At 39.5% G+C, this 13,311-nt stretch overlaps 1 protein-coding gene across 1 annotated transcript; it reads left to right on the top strand.

The window, feature by feature from the left end:
• The first annotated feature begins 7,305 nt into the window (after positions 1 to 7,305).
• On the top strand, positions 7,306 to 12,987 carry LOC122033668 (putative E3 ubiquitin-protein ligase RF298). The gene is made up of 3 exons (XM_042592760.1): positions 7,306 to 7,454; positions 7,920 to 9,955; positions 12,163 to 12,987. Exons 2-3 carry the CDS (start codon positions 7,946 to 7,948, stop codon positions 12,679 to 12,681), a joined length of 2,529 nt encoding a protein of 842 aa, XP_042448694.1. The 5' UTR covers positions 7,306 to 7,454; positions 7,920 to 7,945; the 3' UTR covers positions 12,682 to 12,987.
• The last annotated feature ends 324 nt before the right edge of the window (positions 12,988 to 13,311 follow it).

The following is a 13,311-nucleotide window of genomic DNA, read 5'->3' as shown; positions in this document are numbered from 1 at the left end:
GAAAGACTAGTGGGAGCATGTTCGATCTTGAAGAAGTTCAAGATGTGAATAATAGCACTGAAGCCTCGATGGAAGTTGAACTGGAACCACAAAGTGTTGTGGATGATGTTGTTCCAAAAAGAGTTAAGGAACAACAACTAGTCCATGTAGACATACCTCTTCGCAGGTCTGATAGGGTACGTCGTTAGCCTGAGAGATACTCATTTCTCTTATCTGACCATGATGACGTTATGCTCATAGAGGATGAGCCTACCACATATCAGGAAGCTGTGATGAGACCAGATTCCGAGAAATGGCTAGAGGCCATGAGATCCGAGATGGAATCCATGTACACCAACCAAGTATGGACTTTGGTTGATCCACCTGAAGGAGTAAAACCCATTAAGTATAAGTGGGTCTTTAAGAGAAAGACTGACATGGATGGACTTATCTATAAGAGTCGCTTGGTAGCTAAAGGTTTCAAGCAGATTCATGGTATTGACTATGATGAAACCTTTTCTCCAGTAGCGATGTTTAAGTTCATTCGGATCATGCTTGCTATTGCAGCCTACCATGACTATGAGATATGGCAGATGGATGTCAAAACCGCGTTTCTGAATGGAAACCTACTCGAGGATGTGTACATGACACAACCTGAGGGTTTTGTAGATCCACAGCATACTAGCAGAGTATGCAAGCTGCATAGGTCCATTTATGGACTAAAGCAAGCTTCTCGGAGCTGGAATCTTTGTTTCGATGATGCAATCAAACAGTTTGGTTTCATCAAAAACGAAGATGAACCTTGTGTCTACAAGAAGGTTGTAGGGGACGTAGTTGTCTTCCTCATATTGTATGTGGATGACATACTACTCATTGGGAAGGACATCCCTATGCTTCAGTCTGTCAAGACCTGGCTAGGGAGTTGCTTCTCAATGAAGGACTTAGGTGAGACATCCCGGATTTTAGGGATACAGATATATAGAGATAGATCTAAGAGATTACTTGGCCTAAGTCAGAGTACATACATTGACAAGGTACTCCTTCGGTTTGCCATGCAGAACTCGAAGATGGGATTTCTGCAGATGTCACATGGTGTGAGTCTTTCAAAGACTCAAGGTCCCTCTTCTAGAGAGGAGAGAGACCGCATGGATCAGATTCCTTATGTCTCAGCCATAGGATCGATCATGTACGCCATGCTATGTACTCGACCTGATGTCTCATATGCTTTGAGCATGACGAGCAGATACCAGTCAGATCCAGGTGAAAGTCACTGGATAGCGGTCAAGAATATTCTTAAGTACTTAAGAAGGACTAAAGAATATTTCTTGATATATGGAGGCAATGATGAGCTAACTGTAAAGGGTTACAGTGATGCTAGCTTCCAGACCGACCAGGATGACTATAGATCGCAGTCGGGGTTCGTATTTTGCATTAATGGTGGTGCTGTGAGCTGGAAGAGTTCGAAGCAGGACACAGTAGTTGATTCTACGACAGAGGCCGATTATATTGCTGCATCAGAGGCAGCAAAGGAGGCAGTTTGGATTAGCAAGTTCATCACTGAACTTGGGGTGGTTCCTAGCATTGCTGACCCTATTGAGCTCTATTGTGACAACAATGGAGCTATAGCACAGGCGAAGGAACCTCGCTCACACCAGCGGACCAAACACATACTACGACGCTTCCATCTCATTCGAGAGATCATTGAGAGAGGAGATGTGAAGATTTGCAGAGTACCTACAGAGGCTAACATCGCAGATCCCTTGACCAAGGCTTTGGCACAGAGGAAGCATGATGGTCACACTAGGTCATTTGGGCTGAGAGCCTATACTGATTGGCACTAGTGCTAGTGGGAGATTGTTAGCTAGAGCCCTAGAGCCAATCATTTGATGATTGTATTTTGGACTTGTTGTATCATATTCTATATAAATAAAGGCATTTGGTTTTTAGTTATTATACTTACTTGTATTGGTGCCAAATAAACTAAGTATAATAACGTCCTAGAGTAAAAGGTTCTTACCTATATCAATCGATTGGATGAGTCGATAGTGAGATGATATAGGGAACACTACTCTAAATCATTCCTAGTCGAGTATTAACATTCAAAGACAATGTTAATGCAATAAGACTAGCATGTAGGTCAACTCGATAACTTGATCTCACAAGTCATGGATATAGAGATATCAAGTTGGCACATGGGTATGCATTAGAGAATGTATACTGAATGACCCGCCATGAGAAAGTATCATGGATCGTTATATGAGTGTCATATACTTTCTCATGTGACTATTAGTATGACTACTAGTCCTTAGACCTGAAGTCACCATGGATCCCTACATAAGGAGTTATGTACTTTGGTTTCGTCAAACGTCACCCGTAACTGGGTGGACTATAAAGGCGATTACTGGGTATGTAATGAATTATGCAGAGGGATGCGAGTGATGTAGATGAGATCTATCCCTCCTATATGACGGGAGTGACATCAGTATTCTTGATAGAGTGAGAACACGAAGTGCATGACCATGCCCAAATGAGTCAATATAGGATATTGAGCTCATTTGATTTAGTGAGTCTACTTGGAATTCAAGATTTAGATTGGTCAGAGGATGACACGGTCTATGCCTCACATTGACCAATCTAGATGTTTAGGATAGAAGGACACTTGTCATATATTGTGAGGAGTCACAATTAGTAGTCACAAGGTGATGTTGGATCTCGACATTCTTGTAACTTGGGTAGTAATGATGTGTTGCTAGATACCGCTCATTACTTATGCTCCTAAATGGGTTTAGGGCATTGCCAACGTTACAAGAACCTATAGGGTCACACACTTAGGACAATTAGATGGAGATTAGGTTTATATGATGAACCAAGAGGATTAGATTCATTTGATGAATCAAATTGGATTAAGAGTAATCCTAATTGGGCTAACTTGAGTTCGACTCAAGTTGATTCATGTGTTCAATGAGTCTAATTTAGATTTTGACTCATTGAATCAATTTAATTAAATGAATTAGATTCATTATATTAAGTTGGCTTGAATCAAATGGTTGGATTCGATCAACCATGGAAGAGATTTGGTCAAGTTTGACTTGACTTGAGAGGAAGATTAAAAGTCAAGTTTGACTTGACTTTATGCCACCTCATTGATGAGTTGGCAATGATATGAACCAATGATGTTACTCCACATCATCATAGGTGCCACCTCATGGAAGTTACAAAGCCATTTTCTTTAATAGCTTCACATTAATTGCACTTAATGCAATTTTGGGAGTTACACAATGGAGAGTGGCCTGCCACTTTTGTTTGAATTAGAATTCAATTTTTCATTCAAGTGTGCATTTTTCTTTCTTCTTCCTCTTGGAGCTCTCTTCCTCTCTCTCTCCTCCTCAACTTGGTCGAACCACACATAGGTGCTAGCACACCTCTTTGTGTGTTTTTCTCCACCTACGAGTCCGTGTGGATACTTCTAGAGGAGTATCTATCTTGATACTCTTGAGATCCGGCACCGTTTGGACGAGCGGGAACGCGAAGGGCTTCGCTTCAAAGGTATAACTCGTTTCATGTAGATCTAGGTTAGATCTAAGTTGTAAACTCGTACTCGTATCGTGTTTTCGGAAAGTTTTCTTCGCACGAGATCCAATGGCTAGGGTGATTCGGGGTTTCCGCGACGCGAAAACACGGTTTTCGCGGCCCGAAAACCCCAACATTTAGTATATACTCTAACATATCGCGCTTTTAAAACTTTTCTTTTACTTTAGAAAACAGAGTCGTGCAGCGGAAAGTAGAATGAAAAACTCATTCGGTTACTTAGTTCGAAGTCTAGGTCTACTCCTACTCTAAAGCCCGCGATCCTTGACCGTATTGATGGGCAATCCCCTAAGTCTCTTCTTTCCGAAAACCTTGGAAAGAAGTAGTGCGTACAAAAGATGAGTAAGATAGTAACAACCTACTATCTTACTTGAGTTAATTACAATGCAAGCTAATAAAAAATATACCGACAAATATTGAAGTCGAAGTTTTGGTCGGTACTTCCGGACGGAGTAGCTTGAAGAGTAGTAGATGACTTGTAGCACGAGCTGCTTGCGCAGAGGAGAGCTTTGAGATGATCAGTAAGCGTTGTGCAGCCTCAGACCTCAAGCTTCTTTTTATAAGATCGTCAATGTTCGGTCGACCGAACCAGCTTCCTTCCTTCCTAGTTGAGATCCGATGTTGATTCGATCTTCGACATTAATTGATCATTAAGGGTTGGGTCAACCAATCCCTTTGTTCGGTCGACCGAACATGCTCCTCCCCTGTTCGTCGAGATTTGTCGTGATTTGCATTTACTGCGCCTTTAATATTGATCGTTCGGTCGACCGATCCTCTAGTTCGGTCGACCAATCAGTGTAGCTTCCTTCTGCTTGATCGTTGCTGATTAAACTAACCTGTGCTAAGTCATCCTGGTTCGGTCGACCGATCCCTACATTCGGTCGACAGATTCGACCGAACCTGCAGCACAGAGTTAAACAAAGTATCCCTGCAACACAAAGGTTAGCACAGTAATATATAATGCATGAGTAATATTAGACAGTAGAATTGTCTTGATCTTAACTTGGAAACCTTTTTGATTTCTTCAGTTGGATCAGCGACCTTAGGTTGTTCCCTTCAGGAACCCGACCTCACTGTCGCTCCTCCAGTTGTTCATCTCAACTTACCCGCCAAACATGGTCCTTCAGACATGTTTGGACTTTGCCTGCTCAGTGTCTGATCGCCTGATCCACTAAGACCTTTCCTGCAATATTATATTAGCCAACAACAATAATAATGTAGAATACAATGGTAAACCTAAACCTAGATTTACCGAGATTCGCTGGTCCGGTCGACCGTGCGTCCGATCAACCTTGCTTGAAGTTCACTCCTCCAAGACTTCTCGTTACCTAAGGTTATCTCCCCCTAGGTTTTTCACCACTTGGCTTCACTCACCACGACTCAGTATTCGACTACCCAGGGATCTGATTCTCCAAACCTATCCACCTGGCTTCCACGATATACCGAGATTTTCCTTGTCTCAGTATTCGGCTACCCAGGGATCAGGTCCTCCAGACCTATTCGCCTGGCTTTCACGATCTATGGAGATTTCCCTTGCTTAGCCTGCAACTAGGACTTCCCTTGCCTAGCCTACAATTAGGACTTCCCCAGATCAAACTTCATACTTAAATATACTTAAACATATTTGTCTGACATTAAAACCTTGGAGGTCGATTGCATTAACAGATTATTCTAATAATTTTGTTATAATTATTAGAATAATTCTAAGAATTATTCTTAGAATAATTATGTTATTTATTAATTAGTCAATTGACCAAGTACTTTTTGAACATTATATATTGTATTGTCCTTAAGACAAACATCAATGAACAATAAGATTTATTATCACTCTTATATTATTTATTTCTCTCTTCCTATTCTTTCTTTTTAACAACCATGACCATACATATGTTATCACTGTATCGTGACCCCACAGGTCATCCGAGTTGGTATGTGCTGAGATGCTTGCCACATGAGGTCGCGGGGTCGAAACTCAGGGTAGTCGGGGTGTAAATCCCCGGTCCCTGTGCAACTCACCTCACCTGCCACATGCTAGCTCAGAATACTGTGATTTACCTCCCTCGTAATGACCTTGGGTCGGGTGCATCGGGGGCGCTGGAGACGAGCGATTTCGCCTTTTTGCCACATATGTTATCACTGTACCGTATTATATTTTATAAGTGGTTTATACTTTAAGTATGGTTGTGCAAAGGTAGTCGGAAGGGAGATGCCGACCGTAACCTTTAACAAGTAGAGGTTGATCGAGCCACCGGAAGTAGCAAATAGAGCGCAGCGTTCATGTTGGCGAGACCTATGATCCCCATTCCCCACGTCATGTGCAGAGGCAGCACATGCGCCTCTCGGAGTCACTGATCCCCACATGCAAGATCCTGCTGAGGAGGTTGACGTAGGAGCCAAGGCACAATGAGTGGATATTGGGGAAAGAGAGGAAGATAGTAGGGATCAGAGGAGGAGGAGGAGGAGGAGGAGGAGAGGTGGTAGCTAGTAGTGTGGGTGGGGCAATCACTAGGGTAAGCAAGGGATCGGAAGGGTGTGGGAATGTACCAGTAGGAGGAGGTGGAGGAAGGGAATGGTTTCCATTGCGGAAAAGGTGATAACGCAGCTTGTCAAATTTTGTTGCTTATGTAATTTCTTTTATCACTTTTACTTTTCTCCCTTAATCTCCTATAAAAATTAATAATCAACCCTAGTTTTTTTTAAAGTGGATTGATCATGTCACTACTCACTATTTGATATGCAATTTAAAATAAGGAGAGATCTTCTGAATCCTGTTAACAGTGAGAGTCATTGTCTCCTATCTATTTGTCTTGGTCCAGGAGCGAATTAGGATAGGCGGTTCAGTGAATCTTGGTCCATTTAAAATTAATGACATTTTGGCTATTGTAAAATTTAAATTAGTAGCACTTTTATAATTATTCAATAGTAATTTGATGAAATTTAGATAATCATTTAATAGCACTATTCAAAACTGTGATCTGTTTTAAAATTTATGAACAAAGTTATTGTAAGATCTATGCGCTAATAATTAAAAGTAACCACAGGTTGATTAGTTATAGCTGTGCATAAAAAAAATCAAGATTTTTCAAGGAAATTAGTCTTCTAAGACTTATTCTTAGGCTACACAAATTTAAACATAATTTTACATATTGGTGGTACTTATAATATAATTTAATAATATCTATAATATAATTCAATAACATTTATAATATAATTACATAGCATACAATGTAACATAGTAGTGCCTAAAATATATTTTAATAACATATATATTTCGCTTTGGCCACTAAATTTTTCCACATTATATTGGAAATAAAATTATTCTTCGTTCAAGCTAGCGTGATAAAGTTAAATCCTTTTTGGCAATAATATTATACGAATTTTAATGTAGAAAGTAAATATTAAATAAATAAATTTTTGCGATATGAGATTTATCATATATTATCATTTCTAGAGTTATTATAATAATAATAAAGGACGATATAAATTGAAAATCGATCGAGTGTGTATTTTTGGAATATAAAAACGAGATCTCGCATAGATTTTAAAAGTAATTTGCTCGTACATCAATTATAATATTCTTCGTTATTTTATGAAAGAATTTAAGAAAATATTTTAAAATTATTTAATGTTCCTCTATTTTAAAAAAATATTTTTACTCCATTTAATTAACTATTAGTATAAAAATAGTTATTTTTTTATTGTATTAAATATTAAAAATTTCGGCACAGTAGTGTTTAGAAAAGGAGAAAAAAAAAGTGGGGATTTGTTCTCCGTCCCACCCAAGCAGCAGCGATAGAATTCCTCCCTTCTGGTCGTCACCCCCAAAACCGCCGCACGACCTCCAGACGGACCTTTTGATCGATCCATCTGCCTCCGTCTTCAATCAGGTGCGCTTCAAATCGATCGCCCAACCCATTTGCTGACCAGATTCTTCTTGCTACTCATTTCGTTATTTTATTTCCAACTTTTTTGGGTCTTACCCCCTTCGATCGACCATCGGAACCTTGTTGAATGAATTTTCCTGCCTCCCAATGATCCTCTCAGTATCTTCTAACATCTTCGTCTTTGTAGGTTTCGTTTTAGAAATTTGGTGTTATGGATTGGTCTTAATTAGATTGTCGCCTCTTTTTTTTTTTTTTTTTTGATTGGTGTTGGCTTTATTAATTCGAACCTAGAGTAGTTTAAATACTTGTTGTCCCTCTGAAGAATTAATTATCTGTCGCACGGGAAAACAAAAATCATCTTTTGACCAAATCAGTAAGGTTTGATCCTCATCGCCTCCCTTTTTCGTTTATTCGGACTGTAGTTTGCGTTGCTTGATGCTTTTTCTTCCTTTTTGCGATCTGTTCCAGTGATTATTGAGGAATTCATAGTCGGAATGGCCACTGTGGTTGCTGGTGGTGGTAGTTATCTCAACTCGACAATAGAAACAGGGAACAGGAACAAGAGAAAGTTCCGAGCAGAACCACCCCAAGCAGACCCGAGCACACTTAGGAGTGCACCGCAGTCAGAGTTTCCCAATCACGATTTGTTTTCTGCGGAGAGATCCGGTGAGCTAGCCTATCACCATCATCACGCAGGTATCTGTGAAATGTGTAGGACTCATTCGGTTGCTCAGCAAGCGGGGCTGGAGTTGGATGGATTCCAGGACATTGATTGGAGTTGCATCACAGAATCCCAGCTTGAGGAGATCTTGTTGACTAATTTGGATACTGTCTTTGAGACTGCAATCAAGATGATTATCTCTCATGGGTATACTGAGGAAGTTGCAACTAATGCTGTGTTGAAGTCAGGGTTTTGCTATGGGTATAAAGATACTGTATCTACTATTGTGGAAAATGCGTTGGCATTTTTAAAGAGTGGCCAAGAGCTGGATTCTTCTCCTACAGGGAATGCTTCAAAACATCTAAGACATTTAGAGAAGCTTGTATTGGCTGATATGATTCGTGTGCTTAAGGATGTACGACCATTCTTTAGTACAGGTGATGCAATGTGGTGCTTGCTGATGTGTGATGCAAATATATTGGATGCTTGTGCGATGGATGACAATTCATCAGATGTTGTTGAAAATGACTCGAGTGCTTCTAAATCTCAGTCAGAATCAGGGTCAATATTTAGAAATACTACATCCATAGCTCCTGAAATAAAAGATCAAAGACATAAGAAGTTACTTGATATCTTACCTTCTCCCAGAAACATTCAGCAATCAGAAACTTCAAAAGTGGCAGTGATTCCAAGTCTTGAATTGGGAAAATCCTCTTCCTCAAATGAGAATGGCATGATTTCAACACCTGAAGAACTGAAGGAAAGCATGATTTCTTTATCTAATCATATTGAAGAATCTTTAGTTTCTCAATCTTCCCAAGATGAAAAGTCAGTTAGCAGTATAAAGGTTCATGTGAATAGTTCCAAAAAAGAATTTCTTGTGCGACAAAATTCAATTCATTTTGAGAAAAGCTATCATGCATTGGGATCTAAAGCAGTTATCAGAGCATGCAAACAAAGTGGATTAGGAAACTTAATCTTTGATAGAAAACACAATCCAATTTCTGGTTCTGCCAGCATAAATTTGACGAGCTCATTAAACATTGCAGAAGTGCCAAGAGTAGAAAATTCTTTGTCAGATGCTAAACTTAATCTTTCCATTGCTCATGGACACTCTCCTAGTCCAACATGCAGTGACAAAGAAGCTACAAGTCAATCACTAAAACCTACTACTAACACTGAACTTACATTGTCACTACCGTCTGGGAGTAGTAACAGTCTTAGTATTACACCAGAATGTAATTCTGACACTCCAAAATACAGCAGTAGGGCTGTAAGCCATTCATGTATGACATGCAGCAATTGTGTTCCGGAGGACAAAAAGGACGAGATGTTGCTCCTATTGGTTCCCCTAATGCATGAACTCCAGGCACAGTTGCAGGACTGGACTGATTGGGCCCAGCAAAAGGTGATGCAGGCGGCGCGAAGGCTTAGCAAGGATAAAGCTGAACTCCAATCCTTGAGACGGGAAAAAGAAGAGGTGGCACGGCTACAAAAAGAGAGGCATGCTTTAGTGGACAATACCAAGAAGAAGCTTGCTGAGATGGAACTTGCAATATCCAAAGCAAGTGTGCAGGTTGAAAGGGCTAATGCTGCTGCCCATAGGCTTGAATATGAAAACACTCAGCTAAGGTTGGGAATGGAAGCTGCAAAAATGCGTGCTGCAGAATCAGCAGCAAATTGTCAAGAAGCTTCAAGAAGGGAGATTAAAACACTCAAAATGTTCCAGACATGTGAGAAACAGCAGCTTTTGTTTCAAGAGGAGCTCGCAACTGAAAAACATCAGCTGTTTCAGCTGCAGCAGCAACTTGAACAGACTGAGGATCTTCGGGATCAATCGTTGGTAACTTCTTTTGCCCTACCATGTCATTGTATTCTACTGATAGGGCAGTGCATGAAGTGTTGCACTAAGAGAAATTCCTTGAATAATGAAATTAATTGATCATGATGTCTACAAGTTCTTTCTAGATTTTTACTTTTTAGGTTCTTTAAAATTGATTACCTAGTGACTAAAACTTATCTCTTTTGGGCAAAGAAGGTTGACAACTTGATTACAGGGAAACATCTATAGTTGTTTCTTCTTGAGAAATAGTTGGCCAAATAAGATTGCGAAATAATATCACTTTAAGATACAAGATAGTCACATAAAAAGGGGAGCCCAGTGCACAAAGTTTTCGCCAATACGGGCCTCCGGAGAAGTGTCTATTGTATTGCAAGATGCTATTTATGCGACTCAAACCCGTGACCATCAGGTCTCGACAACAACTTTACCGTTGCTCCAAAGCTCCCCTTCAGATATAAGATAGTCACATGCCAAGAGTTATATTAAAAATAGCTTATAAAAAAAAAGGTGTTCAGTTCTGGTAACTTTGTTCCTGCCTTTAGGTTGTTTCAGGTTTCTCTAGCTATTCAAAGTGCTTATGCTCTAGATAATGTCTAAAGGCTCATGTTTCTCAGAATTAATCCATCTCATTTAGGAGTGTAATATCTTGAGAAATGCAACAGAAATATTTTTCTTCTTTTAATTTCCAATTTGTTACTTGCAGTTTAGAGTTTTATCAATGATAGGTTAGGGAAGGTGGCAGGAAGGATGATACGTGACTAAATGAGGTAGATGATTGGATTGTTTGCAAGAAGGGACAAACTGCAAAAGGAGTTAGTGGTGGAAGTTGTTTCTTAGCATAGGATCAGTGAAGTGGCATGAAGGATGGGCCATGTGAGTGGATACTAGGACTACTCTCATCTTGGTGTCAAGGTACTTTGAGCTACAACTGAACAATTTGAGAGGTAGTTATGAATTAACATATAATCAAAGAGGTTGATATTAAAATGCTGGAAATAGAAATCTGGCTTTTCAAATCATGGCTACATGCTTAAAGGGAATCACATGAAAGTGAAAAAGTAAAAAAAAAAAGACATGGATAAGCATGTTAATTCCTTGGAGGGAAGTTGGAGAGAAAGGAGAGGGAGGAAAAGGACAGAAGGGAAGCGATCCTCTATGTTGTTTACTTGAAATAAGGGAATGAAGAGGAAAGGAGGGAGGGAAGTAGCATGTGGAGGAAAGCATAGCACCACACCATCCATCTTCTCTCTCCTCTTCCATCCAATGTGGACTGAGCGAATTCATAGGAGAAAAAAGACCCAAAAGATCTCTCCACTTCCTTGCTGCATCAGCAACAATAAGCTGAGGAAAGCTCTATTTCCCCTTCCCCTTCCTCAAATTTGCCTTCCTTCCACAGGAATAAATAGAGCATAGGCGGGTGATTGGATAGTGCAAGTTTACTCAACAGAATTCAGTGGTGGGGAATGTAAACTGCTCCTTACTCCAGATAGTTGGTTTTAATTAGTAGGATAACGTATTCATACTCAACTAATGCCAACTATAGTTACTGAACAACTGCATTGTAATATATGCCTCTACAAATTATCCTACATTGGTAGGATATTCTTTAAGAGATCTTGGCGCAACGATAAAGTTGCTATCATATGACCTAGACCCTTCTACCGGAGAAAGGTCTATTATATACAACCTTACCTTTGCAAGAGGTTGTTTCCGAGACTCAACGAACCCATGACATTGTCATCTTATAACTACAGTGTTACATCAAAAGTAAGCCTCACATCATTTATATTACAACCCATGTTATAAAGTGCCTATCTTAGAGTTTTGATTAGTGATTATAAAAAGGTGAAATGGAAACTCTATGTGAAATTGAAAATTTTGAGTTCAGAGGTCCTGAGATTGGATATATTTATGTAGTTGAGAAGGAATGATATTGAATCCAATTTACAGCCACAAAATAAGAACAATGGAAAGTAGTAGAAATTTTGCTACTTTGATCCGTTATTCAATATGGAAAGTTAAAGAGATCACTCATGGTGTAAAAATCTGTTACTTTATTCTCATTGCTTAAGTTATCAATATGGAATAGTTAAAGAGATGGCTCATGGTGTAAAAAACTGTTAGTTTATTCGCATTGCTTATGTCTTTATCAAGCTGAAAAATCCAAATATATTAGCTAAGATTGTTCCGATGGCAACTACTTGCAGGCAAGGTTGAAACAAGAAGAGAAATTAAAAAACGAGGCACTTGCAGTGGCTCAAGCTGAAAGGAAAGAAAGGGAGCAAATAGAGACTTCAACAAAGTCAGTGGAAAATGCATTAAGATTAGAAGCTGAAAACGACCTGCGTAGGTGTAAAAATGAAATCTGCAGGCTTGAACAGCAGATTGCACAATTGCAGCTTGTCAAAGACTCTTCAAACATTGCTCATCTACAGTGGGGAGCAGACAAAAGCTATGCCTCCCGTCTCTCCCATGGTCAGAAAAACATCAAGACCTACATGTTGTCTACAATTATCGACTTGCAGGAATCAGAAACAGATGAGCTCCAGCGTGAATGGGAATGTGTGATGTGCCTATCGGAGGAGAGGTCCGTTGTTTTCCTTCCCTGTGCTCACCAAGTTTTGTGTGTAAAATGCAATGAACTTCACGAGAAGGAAGGCGTGAAGGATTGTCCTTCATGCAGGACCCCAATTCACCGCAGAGTATTGATTCGCCCCTTGGCCTGAGTATTAGCTCCAATATGTTTTACTTTGAGCTAATGTTTCAGAATAAAAACTGTGGCTTGGAAATGAATAAGTCATGATGAACAATTTATGTTGGACATGAAGTGACTTTACCACGAGTTACCCCCTCCATGAAGTTCACATCAAACACCAATCTCCGTCGGGATGGTGTGTTTCATTCCCAGACTTTCTTACCTTCAACCTATCTTCTTAGGGTCAGGGAGCAAACTGTACGAGGATTTTAAGTATTTATTGTTGTTTAGAAGTTCACCTTCTTGCTAAAATATAATAGATCGACTTATTTAATTACTGTATTGTTTTCTATATACTATATGCTTAACTTGCATGGAAATCAGAGCGCCATGAACGTACTATAAATTATCAACCTATTCAAAGTTTTAGTTAATCATGTATTATTTTCTCAGTTCATTAAAGCAATTAGTATTGTCAAACACGTTAAACTTAAAAGGTTGCGGAACACCAATCCTTTGTCACAGCTCAGTTTATTACCGAAACATCAACACTATATATATATTTTTAAATGATGTTCATGCCTCAAATACAATCATCGACGCAAGAGAACGTATTCTGAAATTACATGCAGTGTTGTCATAGGTAATGAGATCGATTCCT

The sequence above is a fragment of the Zingiber officinale genome, chromosome 1A (assembly GCF_018446385.1).
Source record: "Zingiber officinale cultivar Zhangliang chromosome 1A, Zo_v1.1, whole genome shotgun sequence".
Taxonomy (NCBI): domain Eukaryota; kingdom Viridiplantae; phylum Streptophyta; class Magnoliopsida; order Zingiberales; family Zingiberaceae; genus Zingiber; species Zingiber officinale.
Note: the sequence above shows the minus strand (reverse complement) of the source record. Positions and strands in the feature narration are given on the sequence as shown.